Source organism: Pleurotus ostreatus, assembly GCF_014466165.1.
Source record: "Pleurotus ostreatus strain PC9 chromosome Unknown scaffold_5, whole genome shotgun sequence".
In the NCBI taxonomy this organism is placed as follows: domain Eukaryota; kingdom Fungi; phylum Basidiomycota; class Agaricomycetes; order Agaricales; family Pleurotaceae; genus Pleurotus; species Pleurotus ostreatus.
In genome coordinates, this window is record NW_023503160.1 from 2333776 (window position 1) to 2352244 (window position 18469).

At 49.0% G+C, this 18469-nt stretch overlaps 8 protein-coding genes across 8 annotated transcripts; 4 read left to right on the top strand and 4 right to left on the bottom strand.

The window, feature by feature from the left end:
• Nucleotides 1-104: 104 nt before the first annotated feature.
• Nucleotides 105-809, bottom strand: PC9H_007867 (uncharacterized protein; the record flags this gene model as incomplete). The annotated part of the gene is made up of 3 exons (XM_036777392.1): nt 105-163; nt 219-323; nt 506-809. 3 exons carry the CDS (start codon nt 807-809, stop codon nt 105-107), a joined length of 468 nt encoding a protein of 155 aa, XP_036631012.1.
• Nucleotides 810-2152: 1343 nt separating this feature from the next.
• PC9H_007868 (uncharacterized protein) lies at nt 2153-4243 on the top strand (the record flags this gene model as incomplete). Its single annotated transcript, XM_036777393.1, has 12 exons — nt 2153-2238; nt 2287-2356; nt 2407-2683; nt 2739-2763; nt 2814-2902; nt 2952-3035; nt 3087-3128; nt 3185-3205; nt 3254-3501; nt 3554-3748; nt 3799-3890; nt 3946-4243. 12 exons carry the CDS (start codon nt 2153-2155, stop codon nt 4241-4243), a joined length of 1527 nt encoding a protein of 508 aa, XP_036631013.1.
• A 237-nt stretch (nt 4244-4480) lies between these two features.
• PC9H_007869 (uncharacterized protein) lies at nt 4481-5451 on the bottom strand (the record flags this gene model as incomplete). The annotated part of the gene is made up of 8 exons (XM_036777394.1): nt 4481-4527; nt 4578-4622; nt 4673-4754; nt 4813-4973; nt 5022-5130; nt 5181-5189; nt 5240-5256; nt 5316-5451. 8 exons carry the CDS (start codon nt 5449-5451, stop codon nt 4481-4483), a joined length of 606 nt encoding a protein of 201 aa, XP_036631014.1.
• A 158-nt stretch (nt 5452-5609) lies between these two features.
• PC9H_007870 (uncharacterized protein) lies at nt 5610-6916 on the top strand (the record flags this gene model as incomplete). Its single annotated transcript, XM_036777395.1, has 8 exons — nt 5610-5810; nt 5865-5917; nt 5967-6037; nt 6102-6350; nt 6409-6503; nt 6557-6629; nt 6681-6776; nt 6831-6916. The coding sequence occupies 8 exons, from the start codon at nt 5610-5612 to the stop codon at nt 6914-6916; spliced, it is 924 nt and encodes a 307-aa protein (XP_036631015.1).
• A 445-nt stretch (nt 6917-7361) lies between these two features.
• Nucleotides 7362-8610, bottom strand: PC9H_007871 (uncharacterized protein; the record flags this gene model as incomplete). Its single annotated transcript, XM_036777396.1, has 5 exons — nt 7362-7390; nt 7440-7497; nt 7547-7574; nt 7638-7976; nt 8570-8610. The coding sequence occupies 5 exons, from the start codon at nt 8608-8610 to the stop codon at nt 7362-7364; spliced, it is 495 nt and encodes a 164-aa protein (XP_036631016.1).
• A 1008-nt stretch (nt 8611-9618) lies between these two features.
• PC9H_007872 (uncharacterized protein) lies at nt 9619-10458 on the bottom strand (the record flags this gene model as incomplete). The annotated part of the gene is made up of 7 exons (XM_036777397.1): nt 9619-9693; nt 9741-9865; nt 9924-10046; nt 10105-10180; nt 10227-10243; nt 10297-10342; nt 10393-10458. The coding sequence occupies 7 exons, from the start codon at nt 10456-10458 to the stop codon at nt 9619-9621; spliced, it is 528 nt and encodes a 175-aa protein (XP_036631017.1).
• A 264-nt stretch (nt 10459-10722) lies between these two features.
• On the top strand, nt 10723-12787 carry PC9H_007873 (uncharacterized protein; the record flags this gene model as incomplete). Its single annotated transcript, XM_036777398.1, has 16 exons — nt 10723-10845; nt 10911-10951; nt 11011-11043; nt 11099-11196; nt 11255-11262; nt 11322-11344; nt 11394-11487; nt 11625-11648; nt 11697-11730; nt 11789-11903; nt 11957-12083; nt 12136-12166; nt 12229-12293; nt 12347-12450; nt 12518-12528; nt 12585-12787. The coding sequence occupies 16 exons, from the start codon at nt 10723-10725 to the stop codon at nt 12785-12787; spliced, it is 1134 nt and encodes a 377-aa protein (XP_036631018.1).
• Nucleotides 12788-13630: 843 nt separating this feature from the next.
• On the top strand, nt 13631-18425 carry VPS8 (Vacuolar protein sorting-associated protein 8; the record flags this gene model as incomplete). Its single annotated transcript, XM_036777399.1, has 6 exons — nt 13631-14008; nt 14059-14572; nt 14652-15325; nt 15383-15463; nt 15512-15712; nt 15762-18425. 6 exons carry the CDS (start codon nt 13631-13633, stop codon nt 18423-18425), a joined length of 4512 nt encoding a protein of 1503 aa, XP_036631019.1.
• Between the last annotated feature and the right edge of the window lie 44 nt (nt 18426-18469).

The window sequence follows — 18469 nt, forward strand, 5'->3', positions numbered from 1 at the left end:
AACCTAAATTACTTATTTGTCATAGGGACCATGGACACCGCTGCTCGTCATGTATTGTTGTTTCGAATTGCAAACCTAATGTTATTTGGAGATTAATTCAAGGCTCAGAAGGATAGATATCCTGCATTGTAGCGACGCAGGCGTTCCACGACAATGAATGAGACTGGTCGAAGGGTTTGTTGAGACTCGGATTTGGAATGGGGCAATTTGCAACGTACGGACGATGAAATCCATGATGTCGCTAAGGGAAGGGTCAACATCTAGTTTCGGATTCCCCGTGGTGCTGAACAGCGGGGCGAATTTCTTCTCGCGATGATGGACGACTAGAGGCGGATTTGGAGTGTCGAGCTTTATTAGCTATTTAACGGTCGGAAAATTAGTTCGGCCATAGAATATGGCGGCTGCGTTCACGGCTTGCCTCTAAATGATCTCCATTTGTGAGCCATTGGTAAGTGATGCCATCCTTTGCTTGTATATTCCAGGACCTAAAGGCACCGTTAGTTACCAGAATAAGTTTGCTCGGCCAGTGCAATAGATGGCAACCTTCCGTCCTCTACTGGTTGCAAGAATTCGTCCAGTAGTTTAGATGGCTCGCCAACTATCTTCACAGCGGCCGGCCGGCTCTTTCTGTCGAGCGTATTCTCTATCTCGGCGACATTCACGTATTTCCCGGTCGCCGAATCTAATCGCTTCAATGTCGTTACATGTGGCTGCCATTCTGGAGATAGGATCTCGTAGTAGAACTTGTCCTCTTCATCGGACAGTATGCTGTTCTGAATGTCGGTCGTTGTGAATTCGAGCTGAATCATGGTGTGAGGGTAGGTAAGATGCGCGTAAGTAGTTCATGAGAGCCCCCTTATATGCTTACTCCTCCTGTGAAAATACATCCTGATAGGCCAATCAGTGTGCCAGACGGATAGGACAATGTACGGCACACTAAAGTGTCCCGACCGGCGACAACTTGTTGGAGGTAAACCGGGACTCTTGAGCGCGCGCTAATTTATTCCCACTGAATGGTGGCCAAACAACTCTTTCTACGACCACCATGTCGCCAAGTCGCCCACAACGTCTATCGTCGCGAGGCATGGCTTCCTCTGAAGGTGATGCTGGCGGGCATACCCAAGGGCCCGATATATCCCCATCAGACAACCATCTGATGAGATTGGCCGTGTAAGATGGCATTGGGCGTTGTGACGCGAGCGTAGGTATTCGAGGGTTCCAACTAGGCTACTCAATACACAGTGGACAGGTAGCTCTTATATACTATGGGAGTAGGGCAAAGGGTGTGGTAGTCTAGGTAATAAATGCATGTCCAATAGAGTGGTACATGTCCGAGGGTTGGTTCGGGCTGACCGTGGACATATATTACTCCTTCAGCCGCCTCATGGCACACATTGCTGTACATCATTCGCCCATTGGGCTTGAGGCTTCCAAGCGTCCACCGCTCGCCCTCTTGCGATGCCCCCGTCTACTGCATCCAGGGTGTTGTCTTTTCTCCTCCAATTCTTTCGTATCAACTCTATAACACGCTTGCTCCGCCGGGTACCCTCGATTTTCCTCCATCTCTTCCGACTTGCATTCCGGAAAGCATCCACGAAACCACGACGACTAGATGACCATAAACCCGCACCCCCAGAGAAATGCGATATCCCCACTGCCCCCACCATTTGTGCAAGCCGCATGCCGAACATCATTTCTACCTCACAAGGCTATATCCATTCACCGGCTTCTCCCTCTTCTTCCGAAGAAATCACCATTCATGTTGAACAATGTGACGATGGGGAGGATGCAAGACGCAGCAGGGATTCCTTTAGTATACACAGTTTCTTTGATCGTCGTCGACAGAGCACTGGCAGTATCACAGGCAGTGTTCGCAGTCTAAGCCCTCAAAGCGTTCGGACAAAGCCTCCTAGCGTTGTTTCCTTCAATGGAGGACTATCGGCGCAGGTTCCTCGTGCATCAGTCTCCCGGCTTTCGCTCAACTCCGTCCGTAGCTCCGTTCATAGCATTGCTCATTCAGCTTTGACATTCAATGGAGAACGAGCCTCTATTCGACAATCGACGATACACGAACAAATTGATTGTATGCTTTCCATCGATTTGTCGAGATATGTCCGGAAACACAAAATGTCACAGTGCCTCCAATTCTATCATGCTCAATTATTCACAAGCTTATTTCCGCAGACTACAAGCACAACCTAACGTCAAAATTCCTGCTCTGGAGACACAATACGCATGGTGTGTCATTTGCCCTTGTCATTGTGTCCTTGTTCTGAACACAGACAGTCCGATTCCCGAAGGGTGGACAAAATATGTGCATCCAGATGGTTGCCCTTACTGGTATGATACAAAAAAGGTGGATATCATTGTTTGCAACTTTCTATGCACTTGCTCATCCGTTAACAGAAAATCCTGACCGACGTCAATCTTTTGGACGAAGAAATCTTTCTTCAGACACGTCGCTTCGTTGACATTATCTTCGACTACATTCGGGCGGAGAACCTACAGCTTGAACCAGACGTCGAGCTTGTGGTCGAGACGGTGAAGTACGATTGGGACAAAGATTATCGTTGCGGATATTATTTCGTCCATCATAAATCACGCAGTCTGTTCTGGCTTCAAGAATTTGACGTTAGCTATGCTTTATGGGATGCGCAGGCCAACACGTCGCTCTCGCACGTCAGTATGTAGCATTCTATCTGTATAGCTCTTGGTTTGTGATTCTGACGATACTGCAGAACTTGAAATCGAAGTCTCTTACTGGTACCAGTTCCACTAGTCTATCTAGGTTCTAATTGATGTTGTTTTTGTAGGCAACATTGGGAATTTTTCTGCAACATACAGGTAGTCACGGAAGACCTTCTGAACGAGCTAACAAATATTCTGATCACCGATCTTGTTGGTATGGGCACAACGACTGTGAGGGGAGATGTCCACTCATAGTTTCACAGACCTACAAACTAGCGATACATCGAATGCCCTCTTCTCCGCCGACGAACTTCAGAGCTACCTTGGAGCAATAAAAATATCGCGGCGTCAGTTCAATCAGATTCCAAGTCCATGCGTCTTTTTCTGACTCGGCACAGGGCTCATCGACGCACCCTGCAAAGGATCCCCTTTCATCATTGGTGAGTGATCCACAGCGTATGGACTCAAGATATCCTTAACGCGTCTGGTTATTCAGGACGCCTGATGTCGTTGTACAGTAAGTTTATTGACTAATCTCGTATTCTCGTGTATTCAGGCTTCTTAGTGCGCCAACGGTTTGCCAACTTTTGGGGAGAATATGGCGCTCGTCTGCATCGCGAGCAATCAGTACATCACCCAGAGGGGCGCCCACGCACCTGGCTTATTACCCTGCTATCGCCCATTTTGTTTAACGCCCCAGACATCCACCTTCGAGGCCTGCATCTCATATTCATCGACGAGGTCGCGGCCGCCCAGCCTTGGCGTGCCTTCATCAAGAAATTGGGCGATGAGTGGCAAGATTTCATCATCAATGTCAGCTCCATATTCTACCGATTTTTAACTTTCCATACTCAATGGCATACAGTCGGCCGTGTTACTCGCAGCAAACGTCGCTTTCCTCGCCATCCAAAGTGTAGATAACGATAAAGATGATCCCCGTCGATCCCCATCTCAAATTGCTAGCTATCTATCGACTCTAACCAGTGTGTCAAGTATGATTGTTGGTCTCTTGCTTGTTCGCCAAACTCGAACCAAAGGTCGTGATACTGCGAAGGCTGCGGTAAGCTGTCTTTTATCAGTGTCAGAGTATGCACTGACCTATTTTCGTAGGCTGACTACCTTCGCGCCCGCCAATATCGAGTCGTTGGTCATGAACCCCTGGCGATCATGTACAGCCTCCCCTACGCATTTCTCATGTGGGCGTAAGTACTAATCATCTCTGTCACCGGTAACATGCTCACATTTAGGTGTTGTTAGCATGGTCCTTTTCATGATCGCGTTCCTACTGGCCTGCCTTCTGGACACGACACTGATTACTCGTCTCCTTGCGGGTATCACTGGCTTGATTTGTTTGACGCTGATTTTCTGGTGCATCTGGATGAACTGGGACCGTGGTGTCGATGTCCACCAATCTCAGTGGAATACCTCCATCGATACCTTGAGTCAGTGGAGGGTCCGCTTGCACGAAGCACTACGGTCGCTGCCGTTCAAGCTCAGGAAACAAGCGCAATCCCAGGATCCTGAAGACATTCCAATGCCTAACACTTCTGCTTAATGCTTAACGGTCTCCACGCCCCGCTTTGTACTCTATGCCTTCGATTTCGGGGCATTCATGTGGCACCACTCTCCACTCCGGTATATTTACCCTGTTGTACTCATGACATGTAGCTTACGTTTGTATCGGGTACTACTTATTCACGATGCTGTCTTGGTATTTACAACATTCACACAGGCGGTTTCAAGACGTCGTCCAAAACGACCACTTATCCGTATATGGGTACCAGAGAATCATTCACATCTCAACGCCGGCGAGCTTCATCAGCTCCGCGACCTCGGTATCTGTACGGCGTATGAGTTAGTTCTCTCCAGAATGTACCATTGGAGCTTACGGTCTGCCGTGTTCTGCATGCAAGACGCATACGAACATTTTGGCCCTATTGCAAGACCATTACTTGACATACTCAACGTCGTGAAGCAGCCTTACCTGGGCCGAGGATAAAATCACCCCCAAGCTGGGTGATATTGCCTTGCTTCCCGAGCAAAGTTGGATGTGACAGAGGTCCTTTCTAAGAACAAGACGAAAGCATTCAACGGCACGTCCCCCTCGAGCTTCTCAAGGCATACCAGCAGACCTTGGCCTACGGCAGTCCAGAACCCGCCACGGAGGTAGCTGCGCCTCTCTTCACCGGCTGGAGTACCTTTGACGGACCCGATGGTCATCCCTAGCTTGTGGTACAGCTCGCGTGTAGGATCCACGTATATTTCACCGCTGAACCCTGTTGTTTCTGTAAATCGATTAGCGTGTGTGTACCTGCCATGGTGGCTCTGCCTACCAGCGTAAGCTTTGATAGCGTCCCATTTGCCACAACCGATAACGATGATTTTCGCTGAGGCACTTGCAAGATTTTCCTTCTTGACAGTTGCGAGTTGCTCAACATACATCTACACAAATTAATCCATCACCCCGCACTGGTTGGTTAGTTGCAATATACCTGACAGTTCTAAAAGACCACCATGAGCATGTGTATTCTCGGAGAAATAAGACTCTCACACCACAGAAAAAGTGACCTGAGCATGTCGATTAGTTATCTGTAGTTACCTCCCGATTTGCACTCAGGGTAACTCACGAATAAATACGGCGATCACGCTTTCCTTTTCAAATATGGATCCAAACTTGACTTTCTGGCCGTTTAAGTCAAAAATTTCCAGCAGTGAGGCCTCCTGCAAAACTGACGCGTCTGGGATTGATTTGTTGGACGACATGGTCGTGGTAGAAACAGAACCAGGGAACGCTGTTGACCGACAACCCCTCGCAACACGTGGTCCATAGTCCTGCCCCTAAGCTGTGCCCAGTCTCTCGCGCTGTGCACAGCAAATTGCACTTGCTACCCACCACGATGGAGCCCGAATCACAGAACGCCATGTTCGAGAAAAGTACGACCCAAGTCGGGCTGGAGAATGTTCCCAAAGCGCTGAAAAGCGCGACCATGCGCATGAAATTCCCTCCTTCGTATGTCATTGTTGGTGTATACAGGCTCTGCACCGACAAGTTGCTGTACAAGCCTGCATGGGACAAATGCCGACATGGTGCGCGACGGGGCATGATTGCTGGCCTTATCTGGGTAAGTCAACACTACGCAGACCGCTGCACGCGAAACTAATGACCAATGAAACAGGCTATAATGACATATAGAGTACAGAAGAAGTTCATTGAACTCTTTCTGTCAAAGTACGCTTGCAGATTCGTATCAGGGTTTACTTAACAAATAGCCTTCTAGCTCTCCAAGGATAGCTGGACTGTCTAATGACACGATATTCGGATTCAAACCGCCATTCAGTATTCATTCATGTAAGTTAAGTTTTGAGTATATACGTGGTGATGTTTGCTGAACACGCTACCCCCATTCTGTCAGATGCGGCGATGTTATTTGTGGCCTCTCAGGTTGAGATGATCCTGACTTTCTTCCTGTCTCGCAACATGCGCATCGCGCGTGACAGAGCCTGGGCACAGACCGTCGAATCGCGGGGGAAAGGCCCGGAGTTCTGGCAGCCTTACGTGGAAGAATGGAGTGTCCCCCCTCGTGTTCTTGTCGATACTCCGTGGTCAAGGTTCGCGAAGAAGTACTTGGGAGGACCCCTTGCAGTGTTTTTCGTAAAGAAAGGTACGTAGTGGTGTCCCGCTTATAATAACTTGATCCAGAATAATAATGTTTGATGCAGTTTTGCTTCTCCCGTTCGACCTGTATCCCTTCATTGGTATCATTATCTCGTCTTGGCTGAAAGCTCTCAGCACGGCTCATGTCCTCCATCGTCGTGTAGGTCTGATTTGCGCAATCCCCTCGGGCGGAGCTTATTGTTTGAATGACAGTATTTCGAAGCCAAGAAAATGACGGACACCCAAGTTGCCACATTTATGCAAGAGCGCAAATGGGATTACCGAAGTAATGTATTTACTTGTTGAACTTTGGGGTGAAACTAACTGGTGAACCCAGTCTTCGGTTTCACAGCTGCCTTATTGGAAGGGCTGCCCATTATAGGGCTTATTTTCCAGGTTTCCAATCGAGTGGGTGCTGCTATGTGGGCGCACGGTCAGTCCCTTTTTTAATCAATAGCTTCTTCTCACATAATTTATTCTGCGCTAGACCTCGAGAAGCACCAACACTACGTTAGGGAAGAGATCACGAAGGGTACATGGGTAGGGCCAGCTGCTCGGCCCAAGCTGGAGTAATTACATTCCTTCGCACTGAGGGAACGAATACACAGACCAGACATGCTAGGCTTTGCCTTCAATGTCCCATATCTTTGTAGAACTCTTGTGTTGGCGTTGGACTTGGAGGTGCACTGACATAGTGGCAGAGTGTGGATGGAGTGGAGGGTCCCTCCTCGCCTTCGAAAGTGACCGTGCATTCAACCGTCTTCTCTACATTAATACGCAACTATCCAAATATTAAATTGACCAATTGAATCTCAATGCGAACAATGGACTGACCATCGAGTTTCGTACAGGCAGACCCCTTGTACGGTTCAAAGTATTCTTGCGATGGATTGAACGAAGTTGGTCAGCATATGCGGGAAACTCCTCTTCTGCGTCGCGTGGACCCTTCTTAAGGTGGTTTCTTGTATTCAGCCTTTGTATTCCGTTTTAGCTATTCTTGCCAATATACCTGTTGTACTCACGTTGCTAGAAGGGAGTTCGCGTACACTTGGGTGACGGTTAGTACGTCAACGTGATAGAGGCAGACCACTCTCACACTTGCTGATGAAGAAATGTATGCCCATGAACACAAGATTAGACGGCATCGTGAGCCACTGCAGACAAGATTAGCAATTGAATAGGTCACCAAGCAGACAAACGTACACATATCATTGACATAACGGTAGCCGCGCTACGCGAGGTGAAGAACGAACTACTCAATATGCCGTAAGGGGAACATGAGATGGTGACATACCATGTCAGGGAGCCGTTCTCAAATGCGTATAGCATCAGAGAATCGATGACGTGGTTCATGCTTGAGGTCTGCTTGCGGTTCCGGAGGAGGAAATAGCAAAGGGAAGCAGTGATAATGATGTCGAGCGCACACGATAGCGCCAGGCCGAGGGTGAATGACCACTGAGGAACATATTCAATCGGGCTGCAGAGCGCAACACAGTGGGCAGCGTACCCGAAATTCGCGAATGAACTGCGATATGCTTTTGAATATGATCCTAAGGTGGATGATAGTTGAATAAACATATAAGGCCGGGCGAAGTTCGAGCGTGCATAAACACGTACATTTTCGAGGTTGTCACTGTACCCTCAGCCGGTAAGTAGAAATCTGAAGTGATGATAATTCGGCTACTTACAGCAGGCAAATGCTGACCATATAACAATATCATGTTATATTTTGTCCTGGAGTTTATTGCAAAAAGTCACTCACCCACTCTCAGCAGAGCTAAGACACCCTAAGATACGAGTTAGCCACCAGTTGCCGCGTCAGGAGCCATGCCCATACCATCGGTACCGTGATGTACCAATTTCTCTCGCTGACTGCAAACGGAATGAGATAGAGGACAAACAAGTAAGGATCACGTACGTTTGAAAAGCCGGTGGACGAAGAAGCTAGCATTATGGGACACATCCGTCAAACCATAGATAGACAAGGTAGCTTGACACCAACATACCAATGTACAAGGAAAGTCAGAGCAGCCTGCTGTGTTGTCAGTATTTGTGTTTGACGAATAAGACAATATTATATTGACGTACTGTAGAAGCAATAGAGAACTGGAGCAATGATGAAGCTAAGAAATCAGTATCCGGCAACAACAGATGTTGGCGTACCGCGAGGCTCCTGAGGTTAAGTCAGTACCACAGGTTGACGCGGATCGAATCGAATGCACTCACCAAGGGATATAGTCGATCTTGGTGGAATCACCAAACTTCATGATCAAATAATACCACTCAGAAGCCGACACGCAGAAAATATGAAAGAAATCAATCAACCAAACAGTGAAGACCTATATGTTATTTCCTTTACTAAGACCATCATACCAAAGGAGGGATATATACACACGAGGAGTTTGATCCTGAGAGGATCTGCAGGATAGCAATTGAAGTAGACGATGCATTGGACGGTCACTGCGCCCGATAAACTTGATGATTTGCACCTCAATTAGTTTGTTAGATGGCGAAACGGTATAAGGATACGTACAGAGCTGCTATGATACCCCCAATTAGCAGCGCCCCGTATGTGCTTGCGATATCCGCCATTCTGTACGCAAACGAGTGAAATAAAGAGAAAGTAACGACTGGATGGTTTTGGAAAAGAAACCCGAAGAAAGAGACCGCAGCGACACCAATGTTTTTAATAATCTCGAGGGCGGAGGGGGGCTTCTCCATGCTAGCCTATTGGGGAAGCGGACGAAGCCCCCCGGCGAAGGAGCTTCTGGGGCGAAGCGAATTGACGCCCAATCGAGCAACGAAAATGAAAAATGAAATGTTGGAAACATCCAACACATGGAAGTAGGGTGATGGACACTTTGTTTGACGTGTTACAGCAGGTTACAGCAGTACCATGCTCAAAGTGAAGTATATTTCTTGCGGCTGTCAACTGGTCGTCCCGTCGAGAATTTGGATATGTAGTAGTCCGAATGCCACGGAGGTGCAATACCAGCGTCAGCCGTGCACTGAAACGTAAGGCAGCGCGCTGGGCCAAGAATGAATGGGCGGTTCACAACGCACGGATTTGAAAATAGCCCAAGCTCGCAAGTTACAATTCACCGACTCACTCGCCGAGCGGCTTGATGATGGGGGCTCACAGCGACACGCGTGCCGTAGAGTGTGTCCAACATGGCCGATCAGGCATCCGTAAGTTGATGGGGAGGCTGAGAACATCTTGAGAGCACATCGCAAATGGCGGCTTGCTTTCCAAGGAGGTCATTGACAAGATGGGTCTAGAGTGAAAGAATTGGTTCTATTTCCTTCATCGAAAAGTACTTCCGTAGGTTCTCTCCTCGTAGATCCTGGACCTAGAAGAGGATCAGAGGTGAAGTGACACTATAGAAGATATGCCTACCTCTTGATCCAGATGCTTAAATAGGACTTCTCTGAAGCTGTCGAGACACTCCCTCATCTCGCTGGGGGAGTATGTAGTCTGATCGCGACGATACTTGTTAAGAAGCTCCGCGAGGGCGTCCAGTCCTATGGACACGACTAGGTCAATTGATTACTCCGGAGAAGGCGCACGTTGCTATAATACCATCATGAATTCCTTTGTGAGAGTTCCAGTGCTCACCGTCAGGCGTATCCGCAAACGCTGGCATACGCTTACCCAGGGTCGGGAATATGTAGCGCTCCTCAATAGTGTGGTGAGTTGTCAAATCTGACATGTGTTACAGTTAAATACATTGCAACCGGTCATGCCAAAAAGAAATACTGACGGGTCTTCATTCCCTGCGCAGCATTCAGATAATAGTTCAGCGACCACCCGTAATTATTGAAGGATCCGTCGGCCAACTGTGGGGTATTGAGTCGAGGTATATTGCAAAGGGGACTGGCATACTTCATATAACCTGTTAACTGCACCCTTGGTTAGAAGCGAGTTCAGGGTTGGTGGTATCACTTCCACGTACACTCTTGCTTGAAATTCTCATGGAACGCATTCATCGTGACGCTCAGCTGCCTCAAATTAGCGACATCCCCCTCGCCGGCACTGAAATTGGACTCACCTTGTTCCATTTCCGCTCTTCTTGCGGTGAGAGCTTCGTCTCTGCTGTGTTGTTCGACAATGCCATCGTGGAAGATCAATCCTGGGTATGAAAGCGGTGGCTTTTATTTTCCAAACGAGTTGCCGTGGGCAACAGCGCCCTCTTCAGCATCCGATATCCAGAAGCCACTGGATCATGGATGAGTGGTTCAAGCCCCAATCGTAATCCATCTTACGTGAAATGCTGATCATTGTCCTCCCAACCAAACAATGACATCCGCAGCGCTGCTGCTTCAACTTGGCCCAAACTTGGCCTTCTTGGTTCACTTGGCCACTGTTCTGTACTTCCAGGATGGTTTCTTGTCCGTCGACCAACTCGAATGAAGTAGACCAATCTTCGTTCTGGGACTCAGGCGGGATCCACTGGGACCAACACCGAATTGGATGGGCCATCGCGGGCGCCTGCACCTTGGTAGTAAGTGCTTCTTGGCATCGTTGATGTGAAAGGAAGGCTGATGACCTCGTATGGTGCATGTACAGACTGTTATCATTTCTTCGATATCAGTCCTGAAGCACTGTCGGTTCGCAGCACTGCTTTGTTATCACTGGTGCGAACACCGGCTAATCAATGGATACTCAGAAACTACACAAACCCCACGCAGCAACGTCAAATGTAAGTTTCGTGAAATATTTGTATAGAAAGTGATCGTTGACGTCTCCTTGCTCAGATTGCGAATTTTGTACATGCCCCCGGTATACGCCATCATATCATTTATATCATACAGATTCTTCCGCCAATACACCTATTACTCTCTAATTGAAGTTGGTACGTGCGCGTGTTTCGCCTCAGAGGAGTCTCTTTAAGCAAGAAACACCATGTACAGTCTACGAGGTTCGTGACTCTGTTTGGCGCAACGCCGTTACTCTCAGCACTAACGCAGCAGATTCTAGGCCATCACTATGAGCGCATTCCTGTGCGTAAATTTTTCACACCGGTCTTAGTGACCTTCCGAATGTTTTTAGACTATTACTCATCGACTATGTGGCCGAGTCCGCGTCTGGTCACAACGTAGACAACGCAATATCGCGGAAGGCGAAGAGCAAGCTTCTCTTCCCAGTTCGTATGTTTTGTCTCACATTCCTTCGGTCACTAAAGCTGTTTCCACTATACAGTTCTGTTGCTGGCGATATCGTCCCACGAAGGCAAGTAGCATCATCCTCGACATGTACTTCATATTCTTATATTTCTTCTAGGCCTACTTCATGTACACGCTCAAGGTGAGGCATGTACCAATTTATTGACCCGTCTGATTCTGAGAAACGCAGTGGTCCGTTCTGCAATATGTCATCATTCGGCCAGGTTATATCCCACTCTACATCGATTGTCGTTTATCGAGTCTAACAGTCACTTTATTCAGTGGTTTCCATCGTTGGAATCATTTGTCAAGCTGCTGGGGTGCTCTGCGAATCCCAAGGCTTCGATGCACGCTACGCAAATGTTTATCTTGAGTCAATCGACTTCGTTAGTATCAGGTAAGGTAATTTGCTAGTATGTCACGGTAAGAATGCCTTAATATTTTATCTAGTGTCGCTTTGTACGGCTTACTCCTGTTCTATGACCTTACGAGGGAAGAGCTTCGCGGAAAGCGACCGCTGGCTAAATTTCTGTCTATCAAGCTTATAGTCATGTTCACGTTCTATCAGTCCTTTGTCGTAAGTCGCTTTCCTTGCAATTGGTCTAAAGGTGCTTATTTTGATTCCGTAGTTCACCGCCCTGGAAGGCCGTGTCATAAAACGTTAGCATTATCCCATCGGGTTATTCTAATACACCCTCAAGCTCATGCGGATTGATTTATAGCTACGCAATATTGGACGGAGACCAATATTGCAGATGGACTAAATGCGCTTGCTATCTGCATTGAGGTATGTATCCGAGTTCCTCGCGTACTACATCCCTCAACGCTTGGTCTCATTAGATGATCCTGTTCTCTTGCTTGATGTTCTGGGCATACACACCCAACGAGTACAAAAGGAGGGCCGGCGAGCCCCCAACAAGTATCGGGAAGCCGTTATGGGATAGGTATACACACTTTCCCACCCCAGTCAAAGCTCTCAATCCTCATTGCTCTCCCATTTGCAATTCTTAGCATCAACTACTGTAAGCTAATGGTCTTTCCTCGATTTGCGGTTCTTGCACTGATTTAATCTATACAGCGGACTTTGCAGTAGAGATCGTTGGCTCGGTCAGGTTCTTCATGGACTACTTCCGTGGCAAACCGACCGCGCACGGTCATGGTCACCTAGCTACCGAGGATGGCGAGCGACACGGCTTGGTTGACTTCGGAACTGCATTTGGCGTTGAGAATGGTAGATATTCGCCGGCGCGAACGCGGCAGTTGAATGGGCCGCCTATCTAGAGTGCTCCACACTTTTCCCTCACACGGATCCCCCAACCTTGATGTGTCTACTATCGCAATGATCCACTTGTAGCCTGTGCGTATCGCGTAGGGCGCATCACGTTAGTGCTGATACTTAGCCTGGGTATCTCTCATTGTGAGTTACCTTCTGGGTACCACCTAGTTCTGTACCTAAAGAATCCCTAAGTGCTTATGCGCACAGGGGCTTCTCCTGAGATCTTCCGCCATCACAGTGCTACTATGCTTTCCGAATGCTTTCTTGTGCTGATTTTGCGCTCTCAACTGTGTAGAATTGGTCTCTCCCACTCTCAGCAGCTTGCGCTTTAAATTTGCTCCATGTTGTGCTCTCCAAACCCGGTTTTACGCCCAATGTCTGCCATTGAGCCCCTGCGAGTCCCGCCTGCTAACGAGGACTATTGGCTTGATTTGCATTGTATTCATTGTATGGTGTGTCTGGATGAACTGGGATCACGGCCCCCGGGCTGTACACGAATCCCGGGGGGGGGGGTGATTTTAAGAAACACCCCCAAGCCCGGGATTCTGAAGACATTGAAGGCATACCGATGCCTAGCGTCACTACTTGACGTCCAACGCTTGACGGCCGCGCCATGGTTGGCATTTTATACTAGTGGCAGGAATTAAGGCAATCACATATCAATCCCAGTAACACACATTGTACATACTCCTTGTATGCACTATCTTCCTTATGCATCCAATTTGTATCGAGTATCATTGCTCAAATATAGCAATGTTTGGTGTAAGCAGAACCAATCTTCTGAGTATGAGTTAACTTTTAAGTCGAACCCGACCTCACTTCGGGCGCTAAGTGCACACTCGCCGGTCATGTCGTCACCCCACTCTGGAGAGCTTGGTGCCCCGGCGCGCCACCTCGACGACGGGCCTACTTCGTCGCAGTTGGGTCCCCTTGAATTCCTGGAGAGCGATGATGCGGAAGAGTTCGAGTACGAAGGGGACTACGACACGCGTATGGCTGAACTCATGAGTGAAGGCGGGGACGACGCGCCCAAGCCGGACTCTGCTAGCGACGAGGAGGACGGGTTTGTTTATGATGGGGTCGATGCAGACGTGCCCACCAGCTATTCTGATCAGCTTCGAGCAGTTCTTGGCCCTGAACATGAATCGGAGGACGATACAGATGAGCTAGACGAAGTGGAGACGTCCTTGATAATTCAGGACTCGGAGAAGCCCATGCAGCCAGAGGTTCGTTAGTCCAGCAGTTTCCTACCCACTGGGCTAAACCTCGTTGTCAGAACGAATCGTTCTCGGATGCCACACCGTCTACATCTTCCGTAGGGTTGCCCGGTACGCCCCCACGGACAGAAACGCCCTCCAAACGACCATTATCATCGCAGTTATTCAGGTCATATATACACCCGTCTGTGTCGCGATTGCGCTCTTTCACACCTCAGTCTTCTCGCGTACAATCTCCAGGCTCAGGAATGATGAACTCGCATTCACTTCTCTTTAACTCCCAATCATTGTCACGGGCTTCGTCGTCTTCAAATCTTCATTCCCAGTCATCTGAACGTCAGGAGGGCTCAACTAACCACGACGAGCGAGAGGTATTCCGGTGGACTCAGTTACGAAACATCACGACGCATTTGTATTCGCATAAAGCCTCTTCAGTGATGGGAAACCTTTCTTTAGGTTCACCGACAACCTTGGCCGCTAATGGTCTGATATGTATTGGGACAGATGAGGGGAAGGTGTGCGTATACGACTTCCAGCAGGATCTCAAGTGTATTTGCGGTGACGAGGGCTCACGTATGTAAATTCAACTGGTATACCTAAGGTTCTCTAACATATCTTCCAGTCAAGACGATTGGGCCAGTGACCGCATTAGCCTTGTCGCATGACCACACGTATGTAGTTTCTGGTCACGCAACGGGGTACATACAACTGTACGATTTGAAGAACCCCCGCGTCCCCGCTCGTACAGTTGCTCCCACAACTCTCGCATCCGTGGCTTCCGGGCGGCAGGAAGGCCATCTTCAAGGATCACGCATAGTCAGCGTTGGCTTCATCGCGGGGAGGCATACAGCTATAGTATCCGCCGATGAGCACGGTCTGGCGTTCTCCCATAGCTTAGGCAAAGTCTTGTTTGTCGAAGCTCCGGATATTCTACGCATTCTGGGGACGTATGCTGTCGAAGAAGCTGGGAAAGCTCCCTTGAATCCTCTGTTGCAGCGACGGCGGGCTAGATTCACCGTCCTCGCTATGATGCCTCTTCCCTTGGGTACTTCCCCTCACCCCACCGATGCATACAACATCATCGCTCTCCTGACCCCCAAAAAGCTCGTTGTCGTAAGCCTCAAACCGACTCCCAAAACCTGGTTCAAATGCACTCGCGAGGATGTCCGAGGATCACGTAGACGAGGCGCTATGTCGTGGTATCCCAGCGTTGTACCGGGCGCGGCAGAATCATCTGTCAAACCATCTTCAAAAGCAGAGCCAGGCACGATACCCGTTCTCGCATACTCCTGGGGCAAGACCCTCTACTTCATCAAGGTATTCGAAGTCAAAACTATGCAAGATATGCAAAACTCTCGAACGGGAAAAGTACGGCGGATCGAGTCTGGGAATCTCGTTCATGAAGCTTTTGGCAAATGGTCAGCAGATTCTGATATTCTTGCACTGCAATGGTTGAATTCAAAGGTCGGTTCCCAACTAGATCTTTAGACATTAAGCTTATATATGCTATAGCAAATAGTTGTTATGACGGCCACTACGCTAGAAGTGTTTGATATCACTTTGATGAAGACCATCGAACGGGTGGAACGCGATGCTCTTTCCCTGGTGTCTCCTACGCTCGGCCTTACGGTTCGGGGTGCGCTATCTTATGCAGATGCTGCAGGAGATGTTGCACACAGTATCAGAGTGTACAAGGGAAAGATCTTCATGCTGGTATGCCTGCCATCGCACTGGATCTACAAGTCTCTTAACGCGCATATAGGGCAGAGAAACAGTTGAAGTCGGGACCTTATTGACGTGGGCCGACCTCATCTTGACTTACGTTGAAAACGGCCAATTCCTCCAGGCGATCGACCTGGCGAAGTCCTATTATGTTGGTGAGGCGCCAGGAAATAAGAATGGGCTTCCTGAAGATGAGGCAGGGCGGAAAGAGATCACTGGGCAGAGAGTTCGTGATCTCATGGTCGCTTCCGCTCGATACGCCTTCTCGGAGGAGCGTATGACGGATAGTACTCACGTCACCTCAGATGGAAGAGGTGTCGACCGGACGTCTCTCTTCGAGGGCTTAGTCGTTTCCTGCGCCCAGGCAAGCATTGCACTGGACAACTTCGATTTCTTCTTCGAGGACCTATTCCAGTATTACGACGATGCAGGCATATCCCGGATATTCCTCCTGCAACTCGAGCCATTTATATTGGACAACGATATTCGGTTCGTCCCTCCACGGATCACACAGAAACTTGTCGCTCTACATGACGAAGGCGGCCGGCCTGATCTTGTTGAACGAGTAATCTGGCACATCGACCCCGCTTGCTTGGATATCAACCAAGCGATTCATCTATGCCAGCGTCACCAGCTCTACGATGCCCTCATCTACGTCTATTCCAGCGCGTTGCGGGATTATGTGGCCCCTATTGTTGAGCTACTCGGACTCATCCGGAAGATCCAGCGAATGCGCATATATGGATTCGAAACGTCGATAGACGAGGACGACATAGAATCAACGATGGCCCATACGTACAAGGTCTATGGATATCTTGCGAACGCCCTCGCTGGACTCAGCTACCCCGCTGGTCAATCGCTGGACACGGATGACGCCTCACGGGCTAAGAGCGATATATATGGCTTCGTCTTTTCTGGTCGATCCATTGTTTGGCCCCCAGGTGAAGGAGGGGATCTGGTTCTGACATCCACAGATGAGGACGGAGTCGAGCCTACGTACCCATATGTTAGGCTTCTCCTCGAGTACGATGCGGAGTCTTTCCTCCATTCATTGGATATCGCTTTTGAGGATGGGTATCTCAATAACGAATCTCAAGGGGTCAGCCGCCTTCTGATCGTGAAGATCCTACTGGAGCTTTTGTCGTCGGGTGATTTATCACAAAGTGATACTACATTCATCAATATCTTCATCGCTCGTAATGTTCCGAAATACCCGCAGTTCCTACAACTGGCCCCAAGCGCTTTGCACAATGTCTTAATCGCGCTCACCGAGGACCCCGATCCTAGCTCGAGGGAGGATCGTCAATTAGCCGCAGAGTATCTACTTTCTGCGTACACCCCCCATGACAGCGACAGCATGGCGATTGTATTCCGTATAGCAGGATTTTACCGTATCTTGCGGACGTGGCATCGGCAGGAGCAGCAATGGGTTCCGTGGCTCACCGCCATCTTGGATGACCCCGACTTCCGCCCTGCGGAGGTCTTCAGCAGCGTGGAGGATGTTATCAGCTCTGCTGTTAGTCCCAACGGCGACATCCCTCCCGAAGTGGACAACTCAATATCTGATGCTCTGCCTCGCTTACTCCAATCTGACATTCAAAATACCGTCCAACTGCTTCAGAAACACCTCCCGCACCGTCACACACAGGCTGTAGAAGAATTGGGAAAACTAGGCCGCAACAAACAGTATGACTACCTATGCTACTTATTTGGCCCTCCTCGAAACGACGACTCGGAGAGTTGGGTTCCTGCTTGGACTCCAGGCTCCAAAGTCAATATCCCGTCTGCGTTAGTGCAGCAGTACATTTCGTTGCATTGCGAGTTCCACCCAGACAATATCGTGGCCGTCCTGCAGTACCTACCCGAGAGTCTTCTAGACTGGGACCGCGCCGTGGAATCTTGCGAAACTCACGAGGCATTCGATGCGGCTGTCTGGGCGTTGAACCGACACGGCGACCCGCAAAAGTCACTCTCCAAGGCTGAAGGTTACGAACAGCAAGTGATGATCAAAATCCTAAAGGACCTTTCCTCGCCTTCAGAACAAGAGAGAGGTTCGGATTTGGATCATCAAATAGACATGCTCCAATCTATCGCTCGAACGACGGTCGGAATATGTCTCGCGCAATCTCGCAGCACGGACACGACAGATGTTCCATTGGAAGATATCTGGTTCCAGGTGCTTGGTAGCCAAATTAGCTGCGTACAACGAGTATCGAGTTTCTACACTCGGAGCACTTCAGATGGCGATGCCACCGCTAAAGTCGAAAGAGCTTGGAAAACGCTTTCCTCCCTGCGCTTGATCGTTCAGGATACGTTCAGCTCCCTAGTCTCCGTCACTTCCACAAGAGCTGTATCCTTCCCTCGTCTGTTCAAGCGATTGGTCAACTCAGCTTCTCGAACTGAACTTTCTTCCGGGGCACACTACGACGAATTCCGGTCCATCCTAACCGGAATGCTTGAATCCTACCGCTCCGATGGAGACATCCTTACCATCAGCAAGCACTTGGTTGATCGCGACCTCTTCGAAACGGTCTCAGAGGCAACTCGTGAACGTATGCGTGGATGGGCAGCACCTCAGATGGCTTGCGCATTCTGCCGTCAATCCCTCTTCCAAACTCCTCAAAAGTTAGATCAAGAATTCCTACATATTGTCGTTTCGCGGACTGGTACTATATACCATCGTAGATGTTTACCCCAGGACTAATTTGATATCACTTTGGATCTGTCTTTTGCATATGGCATTGTCAA